Source organism: Dipodomys spectabilis, unplaced genomic scaffold, assembly GCF_019054845.1.
Source record: "Dipodomys spectabilis isolate Male_0828 unplaced genomic scaffold, ASM1905484v1 ptg000001l, whole genome shotgun sequence".
Classification (NCBI taxonomy): domain Eukaryota; kingdom Metazoa; phylum Chordata; class Mammalia; order Rodentia; family Heteromyidae; genus Dipodomys; species Dipodomys spectabilis.
This window is the reverse complement of record NW_024870678.1, coordinates 31,150,108-31,173,137: the sequence shown is the minus strand read 5'-3', so window position 1 is coordinate 31,173,137 and position 23,030 is coordinate 31,150,108. Positions and strand designations below refer to the sequence as shown.

Here is a 23,030-nt window from a genome sequence, read left to right as displayed (position 1 = left end):
CAATCTCCAGGTCTGGTTCTTTAAAGTTCCTACATAAAATGTTGTATGGATACTCAGGAGGCAGAGATCTGAGGATCACAGTTCAAAGGCACCTAAGGGCAGGAAATTCTGTAAGATTCTTATCTTCAATTCACCATCAAAGAAGATAGAAGTGGAGGTATAACTTAAGTGATAGAGTGCTAGCCTTGAGCAAAAAGACAGTGCTCAGAAACAGTACCTAGGCCCTGACTTCAAGTCCCAACCCCCCCCCCCCCCACACACACAGTTTTATGTAGATTTCAACACAGAAGTTTACTAGCTACTTGGTCAAGAAGAATGCAAACAAGAGACCTCTAGGTAATGGAAGAGGGAGGTTATATTGGACAATTAGCTTGGTGTGTTTGGCTCAAACATAAAAGGTTAAAAATGTTAACTCAAACAGTAAATGACGGTCCAAATGCATATGGCATTACTTGGTTTGAATATCATATCATTTTTACTTGATTGAATGATTATGTGTTAGGAAATGATCAGAGTAGTCAACCAGAGGCATGAGAACTGGGCTGGCATTTAACCTGGGTAATGGACCCCTACATAACCTGCAGCGCATGGGATTACATGCATTCCGTTCTAACAGAAGAATTGACCTGACACCACACGAAGTCTCTGCGTGTTCCCTTGAGAAAATCCGAGGATATGTTTCTAACCCTGGTCATAAATTCTGAAGTCAGATGAAAACTGAACTAAGCCCAAAGTGTGTGTGATCAAAAAACAGGGAGAACCAGGAAGCTGTATTACAAGGTAAAAATCAGGGATGTGGACAGACCTCATGCATAGGTTGTGGGTGCTGGGTGGTACTGGCATGTGTGAGGGGATTGGGAGGGCAGAGGAGGAACTGATATTGAAATTAGTAGTAGAAAATTTTTAGTCTACAAAGATACAAAACATCTGTAGGAAAAGTGCATTCTGGAGAACTTTCCAAGCCGAAATGAAAATAGTTCATACCAGCAGAACAGACCGAGAGGCGACAGAAATTCCCCTCATAAAACCCTTCTTTCCTCCATTCAGATTCACTATGGTAGAAAAAGAATATATTCCAGGTACTTATTTAATTGATTTCACATGCTCCATCTGCTTTTTGAGGAACATGAGCAGTTTAGATCTGGAACTGAAGTCATTTTTATTTTCCTAAAACAAGAGAGATTTGGAAGCTATCTGTCATTGACAAATCAGAAAACACAGCAACCAAGAACTTCCCTTGCCGTTACCATGCTCTGGATACTCAACAAGTTCGGTGCGGCATGACTTATAATGAAGACAAATCTAAGATAAAACAGAAGTCATGCCAGAAATTTATGAGTGTGTATTTTTTTAATAAAGAAAAAAATTCCTGTACACTCAGCCTGGGAGTGGAGTTCTGCAGTGTTTCTCAGGATGCTTTTTTATTGATGGGGAGGGACTGACTTCTCACTTCTTCCCGGGTCCCACAGAAGGGGGGACTAAAATGTTTGCTTTTAAGAAAGTCTCTTTGGCAGTGTTTTTAGCATAAAGACATTGTAAAAGGCTGCATTTAATCGTCTGAACTGGATAGTAAATCAATACAGTCTTCATGCTGTGCTTCTCTTTCTAAAGAACTATGAGCCACTTCCCAAATACTAAAAATAACACATCACAGCTTTCTATTCAGGTAATTCACTACGAGGGAGTTGAGTTTGAGAATGTTTCAACAGGCCCTCGTAGTTCATGACTATAATCCTACCAGAGGCTGAGATCTGAGGATCCTGATTTGAAACCAGCATAGGCAGACAAATCTGAGACTCCTATCTCTAATTAACCAGCAAGAAGCCAAAAGTGCAGGTGTAGCTTGAGTGGAGAGCCTTGAGAGGAAAAAAAACTAAGCGAGAACTCAGCTCAGGCCGTAGTATGGGATTGGTGGGGGAGAAAACATTAAGGGTCATAAAAATATAATACTTAAATGATTATACATACTTTAAAAATCTTCTTACTACCTGAAGGAAGTCTGTAGGAGATAAAGGAGATAAAGGATTTCTGCACTGTATAGAAATTAAAAGATTCCAAAAAGCAGGCTCAAAATTATCATAGAAGAGACTTTATATAAACCAAAGTGGAAAAGTAAAGTAAACATAAGTTTCCCAACTACTCGAACATGAGATACTATTGCTCCCTTCCTTTTCCTTCCACCCCAGGAGGGAGTTCACTAAAGTTCATTAAAATATAAGTTAGTTTGCTCACCCTAGAAATGACAAGGTAAAACTCAATCAGCAATATACCATCCCTCATTCCTAACCTTTAAGAGGGAAAAAAAAAAATCAACCTCTCCCACTAATGATGCAGAAAAGCGCCTTTATAATATTGTAAATAAGAAACGTTCGATTTCCAGTTTCTCTACTATGGACTCTTTCCACCACCAAGCCCATATGGCTCAACTTTTAATTACTTTGGCTAATGCTATATGTAGTAATTCTGTGGTGAATGCTTAAGTGTTTCATTTCTGGTTGCCATAGCAACATTACATCAGATTGCAGACAGCTGGCTCCACAGTTTTAAACCATAACAAATTGACCAAGCCAAGACACAAAACTATAGCTCCTTTAAAGAGATAGCACACCATTGGGCTGCCAGGGCGCTGAATGGGAGCTGACAGGGCCATTTGGCATGGCATTTGGAAGGAGGGTGGAGCCTCCTTCCTCCCCAGCTTCTTTTGGAACAAGTGCATCCCTGACACATCTGTGCTGTCCTAATGGGAAAAGCCATGGAGTCGGCGTGGAGAAAGTTTTTATAACATGGCAACATGCAGGATGATGGGGAGGGGTGGGGGGAACAAAATGAATCACATCTGTAAACAGGAAGATGCATGTGCTGGGCACACTCAAAGTGTCCCCTCCATGCTCAATGAAAGCCTGTCATTGCCGCCTGTTACAGATATTCCGAAAACCGTAACAAACTGTTTGCAGCTCTATATGCGTTATTCTTCCCAAAATGCTTTTCCAAAGCCATAGGGCACAGAAGAAATGAATGTGTTGTTAGAAGGGTTAAACCAAGCTTAGAAGGAGCCATTACCCTTTCTGGGGGACTGCTGCGGACCATTCTGAACGCTGGAGTTTAAGGGATGTCTTTCATGGAACTGCTGGCTCAGCTGGCTTTCTCAGCTCAGAATGAACCCATCACACACACACACACACACACACACACACACACACACACACACACACACCACTGTTTAACACCCAGACCAAGTCATCAACCCATCTCCCACAGTGCCACATAAGCATTTCTGAGAAGCATTTGTCAACTGCAAGCACACTTGCTTGCAAATGTCACGTAACAGTTTCTTTTTAAACTGGAGTGTAATCAAACCTACCCGGCTTCAACTTCCTAGATCCAAGTTGTCAGGCATTAATCTTAAAAGTTAAGAAAAGGGCGATCAGTTGTAGACTTAAGGAAGAAAACACACACACACACACACACACACAAACCCACCACCATTACAAACCGCTGTCTGAATTCAAATCCTTCATACAAAAAAGCCAACACAACTCACAACGGAGTGCTAACCCATGCATGCTCCCTCTGTCAAAATAATAATTTACTATTCTCCCCCGAAATCAATGCATGGTTACCAGGTGAAGAATGCCCACAGTGACAAAGACAAAAAAAAAAAAAAAAACCAGAAAGAAAAGAAAAAGAGCAATCCAGAAGAAATTAAAAGGAAAAGAAAGAGGCGGCACAGGCAGAAGCAGATACAAAGCTTTTTCTCAAAGCAAACAGAAAAGTTTGCCTTTTGCACTCCCCCCCACCCTGCCCCAAAAAACAAATAAAATAAATAATGCACTCATCCACTCACCGGCTTCGGCATTTAGCAGGCGTACAGGGCAGCTCTGAAACAATCCCGTCCCTACCCAGACCCTTCCAGCTCTGAGCGCGGCTCACTCTGGATGGGTCGGCTCTGCAATCTCAAAGTCAGAAGGACCAGGCACTGTTGTGAACATGTTCTCTGCAAGTTACATGATCGGGCAGGCTCCCGTCACAGCCCAGCATCCCAAGGAGAAGAACGTGAAGACACTGGATTCAATTAGCTCCTCTCTGCCTGCTGCCTGATTCCCCAGTCGCTTGCTAACTGCATAACTTGTAAGAAAGGCATAAGTCATCAGCTCTAAGCAAATCTCCTATTCACCACAAGGAAAAAAGGGAGTGTTGTGCCTGAGCAACAATCCCTGTTTTCACTGAGGAAGGCTGCCTGACCTCCTGCTGGCCTCCAGTTCCTTAATTACTGTCTGTGGAATTCCAGAGAAAGAAAGAACGAACTGGAGAATCTGAGCAAACCCAGGACAAGGACTAAACCTTAAAAGCGACTGAACTTGGGGGAGGGGGGGGAGAGGGAGAGAGAGGGAGGGAGAGAATCTTTTCAGATATGCTTCTACTTTGCGTTCTGTGAAGGGAGTAGTCTCAATTGAAAATAGACACCTTCCAGGGGCTATTTTTGAAATTCCTGAATTAAAACTTATGATTTTGGTTTTTCTCTCGGAATTCTCACTTTCTCTCACCACTCCTTTTTTTTTTTTTTTTCCTATTTTAACCAGGAAAAGTAAAATACAGACCATTTCCCTTTCACGAAGCCTTCTAAAGCTCTCTTCCCAAGTATTTCCACAATCATTTCAGGACAGCCGAGTCCCCTGGCTTTCTAGAACCTTCAGTGGGGGGGGGGGGGGGGGGGGGGGGGATTAGGGGACACGATGACCCTGTCACAGGATGACGATCGATCATGTTGTTTTCCCAGGGATCTCTGGGGAGCACAGGCACATGCTGTTACTTAAACAGAACACCATCTAAACAGGACATGTGAAGTCTCCATGACGTGGACTTCAAGTTATGTCTGTCTTTCCACAGCTGAATTCACTCCCTTGGTAAGTAACTTGTTCCCACTGCATTTTGTGATGCCCCCAGCCGCCCTGAGACTGTGAGGCTCTTTGTAGCAACTCTTTGTAGGAGATCACCCAACACCCAGTGAAACACCTGTCTGCACGGTATTGAGAGGGACTCTAGGCTCCTTAGTAGAAGGTCAATTTTACTCCGCAGAGCCCCCAGTAGATTCCTGGCTATCCCTCCCTCTCTTCCCTGGCCTGCTATCTCTTACTTTTGGGCTAGACGTCTTGAATTATATGCCCCCCCACACTCCATCCACTGCCGCCTGAAGTGCCTCCTCCCACCCTTGGCGGAGTTTCCTCTTTTGTCTCCGTCAAAAGTGCCCACAGCTTCCCTGTGCCCCCCACTTCCTCATATCACAAACCTATTCTCCCCACAACACGTTCTAGTTTCCGATCTCTCCCTTTCCCACTGCCACCTCTGAGCCCACGCACGCTATAGACTGTGGCCAGTGTCTTTCCAATGTACTTCTAACTCTCAGTAGTCATTGAATACTCGCCCTTCCTAGGGACCGTGCTTTTGCATGGCCCCATTTCACAGACAGAAGCAGCAGAGATAGAATGTGATGCATTGTGTGTTTGCTGATGCCTTTACCCTATTCTGAAAGGGACTTTATTTCTCACTAGAGACTGACAGCATCAGTGCATGCTAACAATGTCAGGAGAAATCCTTGGCGAATTTCCTGGTTCCAGAGGGACATTAAACAACTAAGATTAGCTCAGCTGGGAGCTAGTGACTCATGCCTGGAATCCAAATCCTAGCTACTCAGGAGGCTGAGATCTGAGGATCAAGGTTCCAAACCAAACAACACATGCCAAGACAGACAAATCCAAGCCAAGGCAGAAAAGTCCAAAAGCCTCTTATTGAAGCCAGATGGACTGGGGAGGGGAGGGCCTGGTCAGTTTGCAGTGAATGCAGGATATAGTCCTTCATGTACTTCCCTTAGGACTAAGGGCATTCCGGGGAAGATGAAACAGGATGGCTGGGGGAGACTGAGCCCTCATGAAGGTAACTGAGATGTGGTGCCTGGAAACATAGAGGTGTCATCTTTGCTTTAGAGAGAGACAGTGGGATGCATTCCTCACTCCAAGACTTGATGCTTGTCTGACAGGATGTATGCTTTCCTGAGAAAAATGCTTCCCCAAATTTAAGCCACCTCATGCCCCAAATGCAGATAGCAGGACATCTCCTTATCTCAAGGATCTGTTTGATGACAGAATGTATTCTTACCTGGAAACTCAGCAAGTAACACCAAGTGTGATTAGAGCCAAGGACAAAACACCTGTCTTTGGGTAACTTTGAAGCCAGACCCCCTGCCTTTACCACATAAATGCCCTAGCAGCCAAGGAGCTGTGTGTCTCTCTGCCTCTCTGTGTTTCTCTATCTCCCTGTGTGAGCACCCATCCTCTGCCAGAGTGTGCCCCTGCCCTTCCGCTTGTCTGCTCATCTGCTTGCCCACTTGTTTACTCACTCAATAAAAGCTCTACCAAAGTTTTCTTACCATCGTGACTTGTCCAGAAATTCTTATTCTGCAATCAAAGTCAAAGACCCTAAGTGAAGAGTTCCTACTTTTAAAGGAAAGCTTCACCATGTCTAGTGACATTATCACCAACTAACCAGTCAAAAGCTAAGAGCCAAGGTGTGGCTGAAGTCATAGAGTGTCCTCCTTGAGTACAAAAGCCAACTGAGGGACTGAAGCCCTAAATTCAAGCCCCAGTGCCAGTGTGCGTGTGTGCATGCCCATGCACATATGCGCGCACACTCACATGGAAGGAAGGAGGGGGGAAAAAGGAAAAAAAGGAAAATAATAGCTCAGGGCCTCTGTTTCACTGAAGCATGCCTCCCAGCATGTCCCACGATTAGAGGGTGCCCGGTCCCCAAGAGTCCGTCGTGCAGTTTTTTTCCTTAGCCGTACTAGAAAGTTTCCTGTTTTAGAAATGAGGGGGATTAGAAAGCATGCCCAAGGTCACACCCTCTTCCCAAGTGACCTAACGGGAATCTGAATTCGCATCTAACGAATCCCAGTGCTCTGGCTCTGAATCCTGCTCAGTCTTCCTGGCACCTTGGCAGCCTGTGCTATCAGGCAAGGCTCACCTGTCACTGGTTCCGGGTGGCAAAGCTCTCCTTGACTTTGCCAGGTGCAGAGCACCAAAAAGAGCAGTTTGTAGGAATAAAAATAGGTGCAATTTGATCTTAAGTCAGTAATTAAGAGGATTGCAGTGTTCAGAAGCACACTTTTTTTATATATTTTTTAAAAAGTCTCACAAGTGACTACATTTTACACCATTGCCAATGCTGCCGATACAGGTACTTCATGGCTGAACAGAAGGACTACACTGATTCAAGGCATGCAGAAAGTCAAGAGATACAAATATGACTAAGTTTCATCTTCTAGACTTACAGAGATTATACTGGAGAGACCCAGGGGCATGCAGAACCCTAGGAGAAGTTCAGACAGGTGACTAATGGAAGTCAACTGTGAGGAATGCATCCTAAACACAAAGACACAGGAATTAGGAACACGGAGGGACTTCTCTTTGTCTGGGGAAACGGGAGGGCATGTGTCATGGCCTTGGAAGCATTTCTGTGTTGCTTCAATGAGCCTCAAAGTCCAGTGTGTATGTGGTCCTGAAGCCCCAGTTCTTTCTGTCCTTTCTGACCTTCGCTGTTCGCCAACCCAACAAGCAGCAGCTCAACTGATGCTGTTGCCTTACAAACAGCATGTGACACTAATCAACAACAACCTTCTGCCCTCTTCATCTCCAAACTAGATTTCATAATCTCTCTACCATGCTTGATCTCCCTCACGGCCCGAACAAGGGTGCATTTGAGGTCTGTCCCTCCCTATCTTGGGCAGAGTAGACTGACTCTGGCTGGGTATGTTCAAGACTTTTCCCCAACCCTGAGGAGGACTTAACAGTGCTGGGTTATGGCCGAAAGCTTCTGGTCACAGTCTTCATGTTAATGCGTTGTTCCTTGTGTTTACAAAAAAAAAAAATGGTCTTACTGTGTTTAAAGAAGTCTTGTTCCATTAAAAATGTGGAACTCTGTAAAATAGGAAACATATTGTGGTTTTATTTTTCCTCTTTTTATCACAAACAAGTCAGGGATGGAGACTCATCTGGCTGGCAAGAAATATTTCGCTCATTGGATGGTGACATCATTGCCTTCTGGCATTGGGGGATTTTTTGTCAGCATATGGGAAAAAAAGATGAGATTCCATTCTTCTCCCAGAGGTGCAGTGTAACACTGAAATAATCGCTCTGGCAGCTCCAAAATTAACTAGTTGTCGCAAGGAGGAGGAGGAGGAGGAGGAGGAGGAAGACAAGATGATAATTACAGGAGACTTTCATTTGGAGAAACTTTGTGAGAACTGGAGGTAATAGTACTGTCCCCCAAGGACACAAGCTTGTCAGCACTTAATTTGTTGAAGAAACTTTAATAAATGAACGGTGAAGCCAAAGGAGTAGCAAATGGATGTTCTATTCCATAGTACACTAGTCTACTTCTTAAAACTCATGTACACAAAATAACATTTAATCACCCCCACATGATGTTACCTTTCCCAAAAGGAGGAAGGAGAAAAGAGATGCTCTAAGGAGTCCTACTGCCAAATCTAGGGCGACTCAGAATACAAGGGAGCCCACCCACCCATTCCACATTGACAAGCTCCTTTGGAACAGAGAAAATACCTTTCCTGCTCCCAATGGGTGTGGAGGGGGTAGATGATGGAGGAAAGAGGCCTGATTTCCCTGTCAACTCATCAATCTTTGGGCGATTTTTCTGTCCACTGATTAGGGAACTAGCTTCCCTATGGAACAGGCTATGGTCCCCAAGCTACAATAATAAGTAGTTTCACAGCAGTGGTCAACAGATCTGCAGGTCCTTTGGTAGGAGAAGGGTGGTGTGTTCAGTGCTAACCTATGGTGCGAAGTGTTGCAGAAAACACAAAGCCCCCACATTCCCAACTCAACTCTTCACACAACCCCATGCCCTGGAGAAGGAAGAGGTGACTCAGAGCAGCACTGCCAAGTAGGACAACTGCACATGCGTTGGAGGCTGGAGTTTCTGGAGCTGATGAAGCGGTGAGGTTCCTCAGGGATTGGGTGGTGTTGCAAAGTCACATTGCTTTTATGGCATCTCAGACCCACTGACTCATGGACCAGGCATGATGAATTCTTGGATGGGATTGCCAAACAACTTTGTCTAGGCAAATGGGGACGAAGAAATATGAATGGACGGAGGGAGCCAAACAGCCATGGGGGGAAGTGTGGACACCAGCAGCCTTCCTTGAACCCTAAATGGTATGGCAAGGTCAGCAGGCATCTCAAAGCTGGAAGCAAGTGACCCCAAGGTCAGTCTGAAGTCATGAGCTACAACCTTCATCTGTCAAAGCTGGAAGCAGGGAACCCAAGGTCATTCTGAAATCATGATCTACAACGTATCACAAGTCTCCTTCTGTTTGCAGCATGAATAACAAACAAACTGACTTCAAGTTCCAAATGGAAGAGATCTAGTCAGAATCCCTACTCTTTGCGTGTGTGTGTGCACGTGCGCGCGCACACACACGCACACACGCACCAGTCCTGATACTTGAACTCTGAGCATGGATTTGAACTCAGGGCCCTCCCTAGGCTAGGGCTCAATTACTTGAGCTACATTTCTGCCTTTTTGGTAGTTAACTGGAGATAATAGTCTTATGGGCTTTCTTGCCAGAGATTGCTTTGAATTTATATTCTCAGATTTCATCTTCCTAAGTAGCTAGAATTATAGGCATGAGCCATTAGCATGTGGCAGAATCCCTACTTTTGAAAAGAATTTCACTTTGAGCATAGTAGGTTTGCTTGAGGCCATTTAATTGATAAACTATCAGGTTACAAACTCAGCCGCTCAAAAAAAACCACAAAAGTCCTTCATTTAACAACTGGCAAAAGGAGAATCAGCCCCATTATCTCAAAAGAAAACAAACAAACAAAAACTGTCAGAAATATCCTGCCAAACAAGAAAAGGCATGTTATCTGATTGTTCAAACTTAAAAACTGCACAATCAAGAAACAATTTTGAAGGCTAGTAGCTCACAGGTGGAATCCCAGCTACTTAGGAGACTGAGATCTGAAGATTTGAAGCCAGCCGTGAAAATCTGTGAGACTCTTTATTTCCAAATAAACAACAACAACAAAAGCCTGAAATAGTGCTGTAGCTCCTGGGGTACACAGCCAGCCTTGAGCCAAAGAAGCTCTAAGTTCAAGCCTTAGATCTGGCAAAAACAAAACAAAACAACAACAAAAAGGCTAACAAAAATCAAAGGATGCGTTCACATAACCCTAAATCTAGAAAAAGCAAACTTCAGGTTTTCTTTATCTATCCTAGGTGTAGTGGAAATAAATGGCTCCGGGAAAGCAATGGGTAAAAGATGGGAAAATCAAAACTGAGGCAGATCATGATTGAAATTAAGCACCTAGAACTCACTAGAATTGGGGAAATAAAGATAGAATGTCTATGCCTTTACCAGTTACTCTAGTCATGAACCAGTATGTACAAAAACAGCACATTTAATATTCTCCTGAGACAGAACAAAAGTACAGGAGTCCCAATGACAGCCAAATTCTAACATTTCCCAACCATTCCATTTGTCTATAGCAACAATAAACATGAATGGAACACCAAATAAAGCCCTCAGCCACATCTTGGAAGAAGGAATAAATCTACGGTCAAATAGCATGGCCAGCAGGTCAAAAGGTAACATTCAGCACAAATAGAAAATGTGGCCATAGACATCCAAACATGGTGGGGAGGGGCATGGCTCCTATTCAAAAAAACTGTGGCAAGGAAGGAGGGGGAGGAGAAGAAAAAGGGCGGACGATAGAAAAAAGAACCAATCTTTAGATTTCATCACTCCGTAAGAATAGGGTGACATTCCTAATAGATGCTTCACTCTATAAAATATTATAATATTAACTCACTTAAATGAGAACTCAAAAACAAGATAAAAAATATGAATGACCCAAGTTGAAAAGACACAGACATAAGAAAATAGAGAGCTGTAACAACCGTTAGAGAACCAATTTTTAAATAAGAATGAATAAAGAAGAGAATGTATGTCCTGGAAATAAAAATATGAATAACCAGAAAAGCCTCATATTACCTGAGCAAGCTTTAAGACTTATCTAACTCTTCACCCAGACCTCATACTTTGCCGCTTCCTTTGCCTGCCACTCACTTCTATTTCCTGAAGAACTCTTACTGAGGGTCAGCCACCTTCCCTGAAACACCTCTTCATCTCTTCTTGAGGCTGTAGTGGATTGCTGTGTACACCTACCAAATGAAGTAGCTATATTCCAATGTTATCCAATGGTTAATCTCCTCTTCTTAAAGAGAAACTTCCAGTACAAAGTAGGCACTCAAAACAGCGGCCAATGAATGGATAAAAGAATACTCATGATGGTATTCTTTCATTTATAGTCTGGGTCAAACGCACAGGGCAAGAAGCAATTGGCATCCTTTCAGAAACGATTTAGGCAATGCTACCTGCATTATGGTAGTAACAGTACAATCAACACTGGATTATCAAAGTGCATAGTGAGGTACAAAGGGGAAGAGAACCTGGCACAGGTAGCTCAGGCCTGTAATCCTAGCTGTTCAGGAAGCTGAGATCTGACGATCTCGGTTCAAAGCCAGCCCAGGCAGGAAGTCCTCGAGACTGGTATCTCCAATTAACCACCAGAAAGTGGTGCAGTGGCTTAAGTGGTAGAGTGCTCGCCTTGAGCTGAAGAGCTCAGGAACAGAGCCCAGGCCCAGAGTTCAAGCTCCATGACTATTAAAAAAAGGGGGGTGGCGAGAAAAATGGGCTGAGAAGAAAATAAAGGGATACTTTTATAGAAATACAAAGTATCTGGGATAAAATATTGCTTTTAAATGAGTGTCACTGTCCAATGACTGTAGTTTTTAGGGTTTTGATATAATGGATAACTGAAGTGATAAAGTCCATTTGTGTTTAAAAGAAGCTATGGGCCGCCTATGACTTCACTGAATGGGCTTAGACCTAATTCCCTGGACTGAGCTTTGGGTCCCTTGTCAGGATCTCATTCAGGAGCCAAGAGAGTGCCTCAAGACCCAATAAAGAAGACGTGGTCCTAGGGTAAATGACTTAAGAAAGAGAGGACCTGTGAAGAATCAACAATATTGAACAAAAGACTGAAATCCCCTTACCCTCAAGTTTCCTGAGGTTACTTCCTGAAGCAAGAAACTGCTATTCAAATCAGAATGCCAATCCCTAAAGCAAGAAACTGCTATTCAAATCAGAATGCCAATGCCAATCCCAATCCAAGAGAGACTCTACCCATACTTAAGTATAATCAGCAAACATAAGAAACTGGTATATCCTACTTGGTAGCCAGCTATCTGGTTGCACAAAGGAAACTACCATTACTGTATCTTAAAGCTGTCCATACTTCCAATCAGGCAAAATCCAACAACAGACCAAACTCTAGCCAAAAGCTATCTTCATTTTAACACTCTTTGCAGAAGATCTGTCCTCAGATTGAGTTGTCCGTGGATATTTTACGCTGTTTTATTTTTTATCCCGTGGCTGTTGGTGTGGTGAGTCTGCAGAGATACTCAACTCCCTGGAGCTGTTACAAGCCCATGGCAATCGAGAGGTGCCTGGTTAGTTGGCAACCTTCTGGTTATTTCTGGGTCTGTCACATAGCAAATGGAAAGCATGCCAGGCACTTTTGTGACCGCCTGAAAGGCCTTAGTGGGAGCAGAGAACATCATTTGCTACATGATGGGACGGACCTGTATACTTTCCAGTCAGTTGTGTGGACCCATAGTGATGATTTTGTATGTCCCAAATGGCCCTCCATAGTAACAAGGTTCCTTTCCTCTTCACATAGATAATTTCATCCAAGTAACTATTCATCACGTACAAATTAAACCCATATGACCAAACATGCTTATAGGAGTCACACCATCCCCTTCTCTTTACCGACTTACCAAACAAAACTGCCTGAAACTCAAAGCAAGTGGCTTATGTATTCGAAAAGAGCATAGCAGAATGCGCATAGACTGCTACATTAAGCCTGTTTCCTCATGCTGGCCTACATACTATCATGTAAACTCAGCACACACAAACAGTGGTTTTAGAAGAACGCAGGTATTTCAAGAATGACTGCTAATGGGAAGGGCAGAAGAGCTTCACATAGCGTACTAAAGGCTGACATCCATTGTGTTTACTGCTCTGGATCATGAACCCTTGTACTAGTCTTCTGGTATCGATTAGGATTGGCCTATTTTCCAGATGAGGAAACTGAAGAACAGGAAAGGGGTGACGTGCCACAGTCAGAGCTAACAAGGACAGTGGGATCTTGGGTTCTGATCCAACTCACATCTGCTCGCACTGGGGCCAGTGTGTTTCCACAGGCTGGTAATAACATGACTCCTTTTTACCCAATTGCATTTCAACATGAGGTTCTCAGGGGATGCAACAAGTAAATGTCTCAAAATGTGGGCCCTGTTCCAGGGAGACACTTGGGAATAAGAAGGAGGTGGGGGGGGGGAGGGGGGCGGGGAGGATAAAACAACAGGAAGTAGGGAATAAACAACAGGAAGTGATCTAAGCTAAGGCTGTCAGTCAGCTTATATCCAGTGAGTACTTGAAACAAAAATCTTAATTTCTCAGAAACCTCATTATGTATGTTTTTCACTGGATTGATTTTGCCTCTGAGTCTCGCTCTAAACTGTAGACCTAAGGGATCATCAATAAACATTTTACTCTTTGACAAAAATTTTAGGACGTCCCTATGTTACTACTTTAGTTTAAGTGTTATCATTAAAATATGAGGTAACATGTCTTGCTGCATATTTCCTTAAAGGCAGATAAAATGGATGCTTATAGGCATTATGCATAAAACATCAGTATAAGCTGGGTGCCAGTGGCTCATGTCTGTAAAATCCTAACTACTCAGGAGGCTGAGACCTGAGAATCAAGATTCAAAGCTAGCCCAGGCAGAAAAGTTCATAAGCTTCTTATCTCCAATTAGCCACAAAAATCAGCACAAAATCAAAGCAAAACGAAACATCAGTATAATTATCTGAGGACCTTATGTATTAAAAGACCCCAAATCAATAAAAAGTTATTGATTTACACCAACTTAGAAAAAGGCTACTTTTTATGGCACACACAGCATTGTATGAAGACCTACTGAGCAGAGGATACAGCTCAGAGGTAGAGCATTTGTCTAGTTTTGCTAGAGTTCAATCCCCAGACTCCCAAAGAATTCCTAACCTATGTACCAGCAGAAATGTACATTGGCAACTGTTGGTAGAGTTGTTTCCCTTTGTCTTTCTCTTCCTGGGTATATGGCAAGTGAAACACATATAGCTGTCTTTTGTGTGGAAAATAAAAAACTGAAAGGCACATCAACTGCCCCATGTTTATGCCTAGTGCATACAACTGCTAAAGCTTCATCAAATAGGACCATTTTACAGCCATAAATCAAAATGCATCTTGCCAAGTAGACCTTTTTTAGGTTGAAACAGGAGTGCTGAAGAAAACAAAAATCCCTAGAAAAAGTATAAAGGAAAAGAGTAAAGTATATAGGAAAAAAAGTAAAAAGAAAAAAGCTTAACCATCCAGATGTACGAGTCATTTTTACACTTGCAATTTTCTTATCATAAAACACAATAATACCAAAGAAGAAGAAAAACAGAAACAAAGCCAACCATTTTCTTAAGAGAAAATAATTCCTAGACTGTCAGCTCTAATACTGTGGTTTATGACAATGTTCCCATAATTTATGCACCTAATAAATATTCATTGTCATCCAAGTCAGCCAAAATATGAAAATCATGCATTTTTCAAAAAATCATGGAATATTTATAGATGGGAGATTTTACAAATGCATTACATGCTTTCATTTTTTTTAAGTCTTCTTTTGGGTCATATTTCTTAAAGTGATTAAACCCAATGATATTGGTTTATATTTTCTTTGAATACCCTTGGAATGTAAAAACACAACTTCTGTAACTCATAAACATTCCCTAAAGCTCCTCTAAGTGAAGGAAATATCTATCTATCTTTTAAAGGAAAATGGCCTAATTTGAAGTTGCATATGGTAGGGTGCACCTGTAGTTCTAGCTACTCAGAAGATTGAGACAGAAAGATCACTTGAACCTAGAAGGAGTTTGCTACCAGCTAGGGCAACATAACAAGACAGAGAGGGGGGAGAAAAAAAGGGGGGAGGGAGGAGAGGATGAGGAGGAGGAGAGAGAGAGAGAGAGAGAGAGAGGGAGAGAGAGAGAGGGAGAGGAGAATGAATCACATTTTGAAAAAAATCATGTTAAACCCAAAAGAAAAGACTCTAGAACACTGTAATCAACATATAGGAGGAACAAGCCACTTTGTTCCTTAAACACAATCAACTCAGGGCATCCTATGAGAGTGTACCATCCTTCCAACACAGACAGTATAAGATGGTTTCATCCTTAGCCTTCTCTTTTGCCATAACAGAAATTAGGCCATTCAGTTAGGTGGCATGGTTCATGTTTATAATCCTAGATACTTAGGAGACTGAGACTTGAGGATCTTGCTTTGAAGCCAGCCTAGCAGGCATATGTGTAACTCTTTTCTCCAATTGACCAGCAAAAAGCTGGAAGAGTATGTTGGGCTCAAGTGGTAGAGCACAAGCCTTGAGTGAAAAAGCCTTAGGCAGAAAAGGCCTCAGTTCAAGCCATAGTACTGACACAAAGAAAGGACATGACAGGACAGGAGGGGAGGGAAAAGGGAAAGAAGAAGAGTGGAGAGAGGAGAGAGGAGGAGGGGGAGAGAAAGAGAGAAAGAAGAGGACAGAGAGAAAGGGAAACACGGAGAGAGGAAGGAAGGAAGGAAGGAAGGAAGGAAGGAAGGAAGGAAGGAAGGAAGGAAGCAAGGAAGGAAGCAAGGAAGGAAGCAAGGAAGCAAGGAAGGAAGCAAGGAAGGAAGGAAGGAAGGAAAGGAGGGAGGGCGCAAAGCACAAGGCACAATTTCCATCACTGGTACCACAAAAACTCAAGCAAACAAACAGAAAAAGAAAACCCTAAGTAAAACCTGGCTGCTAAATAGAGACAATTTATGGCTATAATTTTAGAAAAGTTCCTAAAGGTTAAACAAATGCCACCAAAACATCTTTTAAAAAGGGATATTTTAGTCAGGACTTTGAAGGTCCTTCATTATGGAAATACTTAAAATAGCAGTGTTTTTGTTTGTTTTTCAAGTGAATGAAGTGACCACATACTATTCTATCTTTCTGTGGCCCAAGGTTCCAGGCATAGCCCAACCATATGGTCCCTTGTACCTTAAACTAGGTTAGGAACAATATTTATAGTTGAGATCAAAGACTAGGAAAAGATGCACACACTGATATAAGGTATTATTGTAACATCACAGCTATAACACTAGAATGTTCTCTATATAGGTTCTTTCCAAACGCCAAATCTCTTCATGTGTAGACAGGTTCACTTCTAAAAGGAAGAATGGCTGCTGATTTTTTTCTGAGACCAGGTCTCTCACCATGTACGTAGCTTACTAGAACTTACTAACACAAGTTAGTAAGACGTAAAATTGCAGATTTTCCTTCCTCTGCTTCTCAAGTGCTAGGAAGACAGGTGCATGTCACTGTACCAGGCTTAAGGATGACTTACTTTATAAAACACTTCACAAACGGATTTCATAGCCATTGCTTCACAGGAACACAAGGCCAGCATTTTCTGGAACCTCCATTTTTATGGAAACTCAGCTTGAAACCCTATCGAAAACATTCTCTTTTTAGTCTAATCAGGAATCATAAGGCCTTCATTATCTGTATCTAGACCATAAGGCTCAAGTGACATCTAGATACAGGTTTTCAACAAACTTCAGTGGCTCTTCTTCTTGTTGTCTCGCTATTGCTTTAATTTTTCTGAACAATTAGGTACATTAAACCTATTTTAAATAAGTTAAATCACATCATAATCAAATACTTACAGCTGAATATTTTTTGGGGGAAAACTCTTCCAGTATGAGCATTGTCATTAATATTCAAGTCCTAAATACACACAGTTCACCAACTCTTACCCATCAATTTTGGAAAAACATAAAACCAATCATTCATTAAGACTGTAGGTTAAAAAACAACTTACTGAAAGGAAGTTAAAAGAAGAGCATGCATAGAAACTTTGCATGGAATAAAGTTAGATTATCAACCAAAATCCCTTTAGAAAACTCCTAACACTCTTAACAGAAGTTCGTTATTAATGAAAAGCCACGCAGAACAGATGCGCCTTTGGCAAAGAGTAAGCTATTTTTCACTTCCCCCGGTAGCTATCTTTAGTACTTTGCACACTTGGAAACTAGGAATGTGCATATGGATTTATAGTCAGGCAACACGCAATTATCTAATGGGAGTTATGGGGCCAGGGGGGTGGGGGGAGCCTTGGAAATCAATGCAAATGAAATCCTAAGGCATGACCGCATCAATATAGGCATTGAGGTCTGACAAAGGCCTTATGATCCCTGAAATGTTCATGGCCTGGACATTCCCCACCAGTGGCTATTTCCATCTCAGTATAGAAAGGAATCAATAGAAAGCTAAAAACTTCCCAACTCATGGCAGTTAAATTATGGCATAGCAGGAATTATCTGGAATTAACTCTTCTGTGATGGGGTAAATACAGACTAAAAAGAGAGAGATGTTTTTGATGGGGTTTCAAGAGGAGTTTAAAACACACACACACACACACACACACACACACACCAGAGGGAGGGTGAAAGTCAGGGAAGGAGCAGCTAGAGAGTCATATATGTTAGGTTTATGATCCAGTTCCAGCAAACTTCTGCGGTAGCAGTGGCTGGGGGCAGATCTGAGTATCATGACTCTGTGAGCAGAGGTGTCTGCAGACTCAACTAGCAAAATCACACAGGAAATGATTCTTAAAAAAACGTTCTTCATTCGTTTTAGCCATCGTCGTCTGTGACCCTGAGCACAAAGAGGTGTCACCCTTTCAAGTTTCTGGAAGATGGCGGCTCAAGTAGAAGGAGCATGGATTTATTTCCCAACTGTCTATAGAAAGACCAATTGGTAAGAAGTTAATCATGAAAATGCATACACAGCATCTCAAATCTCTGTGTGCACACATGGGTGTAATTATAGCCTCTGCACAAATCAGTGTGCCAGCTCCATCAAGGAAGGGCCTTTCTTCTTCACTTTTGTAACTTGAACAACTAACACTATGCTGCTATAAAGCTAGGGCTACATAAACATGAACACACACAGAAATCCCAAGAATAAAGCTCACAACCCTGAAGGAAAACTCACATCATTCTGACAGTTTATAGCTATGTGATGGCCTAGACCTGCTGAAAGCAATCCAACAAACCCATACTGAATAATGCTGAGTGAGCATTCACTTTTTCTCTAAGCCTGACAAGCCTGTCTTCTTCCATCGAAGTGTGTGAAGCTTTCCTGTAGTCCTGTTTCTTTCTTTGAATGGACAGAGAATTAACCTCTCCTTGACTCTGATGCTATTATCAGGGCAGTACATAGTGGGGCTGATACTAAAGGACCCACTATGAACAAATGGATCTTTGTTTTCTCGCCCCAGTTGGGTCTGAATTACATCTGTCCTGATTTATTGTATTTATTCTTCACGATTCTTTAGGCTCATGATTTACGTTTATATTATGTTAAGACTTCAGGATTTGGGGTAAGAAATGCCAAGGGCACATTGAAAAGCGTGGACACGGTTCTTTCGATTACCTCATGGTCCCAGGACACAAGGCTAGCTAGCCTATGACACATTTATTATTATAAATGGTAATGTCTCAGTCTCTTTTACACTAAAGCAAACCAGGCAAGGCTTTCAAATCCATAACCTTTTAGCTGCAATGGAAATGGGGTCCTTGTTTCAGGAAATGAGGGACCAGAAGGCAATGGGAAGCTTGTATGTCCTTCCGATGGGCTGCCATTTCTTGCTTAGTACAAAGGGAGGTTAAGATTCAATCTGTAGCTTTAAGACATAAACCATGTTCTTAGAGCAGCCAGGAAAGATGTGCGATCAAACACAACTTTGTTTAAAAAACATTTCAATTCAAGCTGGAGACTGGGCTAGCTGCTCATTGGAGAGACAAAGAATACAACACAGTTGCTCAAAAATCCTCCTATTTCCAAGGAGGCTGGTGACCCCCAAGGAGAGGGTTAGAAGTTGGTTTGTAAATCTGGCTCCACGAAAACACAGAAGAGAAGGCAATAACTATGCTTTAGGAGGTTAAGGCAAGTTTTATCAAGGAAGCAGAAAGTTTTACAAAGGATGTCACCTTGAAGGATGTATAGATTTCCACCAGGAAAAACTTGGAAGACACATTCTGGAGAAAAGAAAATTGCATGAGTGAAAGGTCAGAAGTATGAAAGCATAAGGTTTGTGTGGTAATGCATGTAGGATGCAATGGGGTTGGAATTGAAGTACTGGGTGTGGAGATGGAAGATGAGATCAGAGGAAAATGATTGAAGCCAGAACACTTAGGGCCTTGAGTGTGCCAAGGAGCTTGGAATTTATCTTATGGAAGTGGTATGCTGGACTGGGAATGTGGCTTAGTGGTAAGAGTGCTTGCCTAGCATACATGAAGCACTGGGTTCAATTCCTCAGTACCTCTATAAACATAAAAAGCCAGAAGTGGCACTGTGGCTGGCTCAAGCCTTGAGATCACAAGCCTTGAGCAAAAAAGCTCAGGGACAGTGTCCAGGCCCTGAGTTCACGCTTTAGGATAGGCTTGGGAAAACAAAACAATATAAATAATAAAAGGCATCCTAACTGAAGAGGAAGGAAGTCAAGTGATCTGTTTCTGCAGATGACATGACCTTATGTGTAGAAAATGCTCAGATTATACATGTGAATGCACATGGACACAATGTCAATAAATACGTTCAGCAGTTACTGATGCAAAGCCGATACCACGGAAACAATCACATCATATACTACCAATGAGCAATCTAAAAAAGACATTAAAAAACAATTCCATTTATCATCACATCAAAAGGAATTTAAGAAGGCAAAGCTTAAACACTGAAAGCTAAAACGTTGCAAGAAAAAAAACTTTAAGACAAATACAGACTCGCAGACAATCAAATTTTGCAAAACTCAGGTGACAATGCTACCCACATCTATCTCTATATTTGATGCGATTTCTATTGAAATCTCACAGATTCTTTTTTGCAGAAATAGAAAAACCAAGTTTAAAATTTATCTGGAACCTGAAGGGATCCCAAGTAGCTTAAAACAATCTTTAAAGAAAAAAAAATGAAATTGAAAGTCTACCCACATGGGGAGCTGGGGCTACTTCTCCCTCTGTTTCCATTTTTCCCTGTTTTATCTTGTTATAGTAAAATAAATCCTTGCTAAAACTTCCACCTTGTGAGAATCTCCTTTTTGGTGAGACATCTTGAAATTCTTTTCACATGTGGATCTCGGGTTCAGAATTCTACAAGGAAACTGGGACACGGTAGGAACAGTGTCAGAAGGCTCGTGGGCTAGCTAGCCAGGAGTGAGCTCTCATGAGCTTCCATGTTCATATGAAACTAAAGAGGTCAGACACCTACACCTGTGGCCCACTAGAGGACCTGAAATTTCTCTGCAAGAAAAGAAAGGAATCACTCTGATGAACCCACAAAGATTCTCCTGACCTGTGCATTTGGGGCAATATTTTCCACAATCATTTGTTGTCTAGTGGTTAGCAAGTCATTTGGAGAAGTGTGTGTGTGTGTGTGTGTGTGTGTGTTTGTGTGTGTTGGTCCTGGGGCTTGAACTCAGCACATGGGTGCCATCTCTGAGCTGTTTTATTCAAGGCTAGTGCTCTACCACTTGAGCCACAGCCCCACTTCCAGCTTTTTGGTGGTTAACTGGAGACCGAACAGGTTATCAGTAAGTAGATGAGTAAGGTTGGGTCCAGGTATTACATAATATATACACATTAACTCAAAACAAGCCAAAAACCTAAGTTTAAGAGCTAAAATCTATAAAACTATCGGTAGAAAACATAAACTGGCATAGCCATCATACTAGTCTTAGCAATGATTTCTTAGATAGCAGAAACACAGGCAACAAAGAAAGAAAAAAATGGTTAAGGTGGATCTCAAAATTAAAACCTTTTCTGTGTCAAAGATATCAAGAGGGTAAAAGTGCAAACAACCCACAGAATGGCAGAAAATATTTACAAGTTGTCTATGTAGTATCAGTATATAAAGGATGTAAAGAACTCCTACAATCCAACAATAATAAAACTCCATGCATAACTCCATAGACGAATGTTCGTAGCAGAATTGTTTCCAATAGCTAACAGGTAGAAGTAACTCAGTGTCCACCAACAGATGAACAAATAAAATGTAGTGTATCCATACAATGAAATAGTGTCTGTCCTTGCAAATAAAGTTCTGAGTACTGATGGCTCATAGCTTGAATCCTATCTCCTTAAGAGGCAAATATCTGAGGATCTTGGTTTGAAGCCAACTCAAGCACACAAGACTCTGATTTCCAATTAAACCAACAAAAAGCCTGAAGTGGAGCTGTGGCTCAAATGGTGGAGCAGCAGCCTTGAGTGAAACAGCCAAACATGGGCAAGAATCCCTGAGTTCCCCAGGACCATTGCATACACATGCGTGCACGTGCACGCACATACACACATACCCACAAACATAAATACAAGTTCCGATACATAGTGTCACATGTATGAATCACGAAAACATGCAGGCTGGAACAAACCAGACACAGAGGGCCAAGTGCTGAATCTACTTGTGTAAGGAACTGAGAGATTCATGGCGATTCACGGAGCCAGCAAGTACAACTGTGGTTGCCGGGGTTGGTGGAAGGAAACAAAGGGAGCCATCTGTTAGTGGACACAGAATTTCTGTGCACCATTCTGGAAAACTTCTAGAAGTGGATTATGGTAGCTGCTTGCAAATACATAATCTTTACAGCAATGCCTATGTCTTCCATGAAACTTAATGAAACACTGTAAGATGGCTAATATGGTAACGGATTTTTGTTTTCTTTTGTAGACTTCATTGCAATAAAGGACAAAATGTTCAGACTGAACAGCATAATTAGGATAGAGGTGGACCCCAGGAAGGTAAAGGAACCTATAGGAAGAGATGTCTCTTGCTGGGAGGACGCAAGAAATGACGCCGCAGGCTGCCCCGACCAGCACAGGTGTTCGGAAGCAGCAAACTCACATTGCATGTGGAGGAACCATCGAGTGTTGGGTAGGAACCATCGGGCCAGTCGGCGGGGTCCAGGGCAGCCGACTGCCGATGCTGGGCCTCATACTCCTTGAGCTGCAACAAGAATAGAATTGGAAGACTGAAATGGAAATAGTAGCCACTCTTGAGAGACTCTTATCTCCAATTAACTACCAAAAAATCAGAAGTGGAGCTGTGGCTCAACTTGGTTGAGCAACTAGCCTTGAGCAAAAAAAGCTCAGGGCCAGTGCCCAGGCCCTGAGTTCAAACCCCAGGACCAAGCACACTATCTACTCCCCTGCATAAAATTACTTTAGAGGCTGGGATATGTATGGAGTTCCGTGATAAAGAGATCGTAGTATCTCCCAAAAAAGAGACAACAACAACACAAAAACCTTCAGAATGATATTCCTATACCCTCTAAGGTCCTCATTTTTAGAGGCACTCTGAGTTGAAGCCCAGGGCCTTGTGCTTGCTAGACAGGCACTCTACCACTTGAACCACTCCATCCCAAACACCGCTAAAGGCAAGGAAGCCATATGCTGGCATAGGAAAGCCAGATGCCTGCACGCTTACCCTGGCGAGGGCCTCCTCAATAGTGATCATCTTCTCCTTGACCATCATCATCAGCTGAATCCGCTCCTCATCGCTCATGGTAATCTCACTGGCAACATAACCCACGTCTTCTCCTGGAGAGCCGGGACACAGAACAGTAGAAATGAACATGAGAGAGGCAACAGACGGCAGGCCCCAGACACCCATCCTCCTGGGCTGAGGGACAGACATGTCCCCTGGGTATTGTGTCACAGATAGAGTGAGAGGAAGCAGGAACACACCGTGAGCACATCCATTTGGGAAAAGAGC

General features: G+C 42.5%; 1 protein-coding gene across 2 annotated transcripts in view; it reads right to left on the bottom strand.

The window, feature by feature from the left end:
- The window catches only part of Sash1 (SAM and SH3 domain containing 1), a 166,782-nt gene that overhangs the window by 38,245 nt on the left and 105,507 nt on the right, over nt 1-23,030 (bottom strand). The window contains exons 7-8 of one of the 2 annotated variants that reach the window (XM_042683714.1): nt 22,743-22,855; nt 22,161-22,262 (exon numbers count right to left, since the gene is read on the bottom strand). In XM_042683714.1, the coding sequence (XP_042539648.1) occupies nt 22,161-22,262; nt 22,743-22,855 (215 nt within the window). Of the gene's footprint in view, nt 1-3,844; nt 3,929-22,160; nt 22,263-22,742; nt 22,856-23,030 lie in introns of those variants that run through there. The other variant, XM_042683769.1, reaches the window with a different exon arrangement.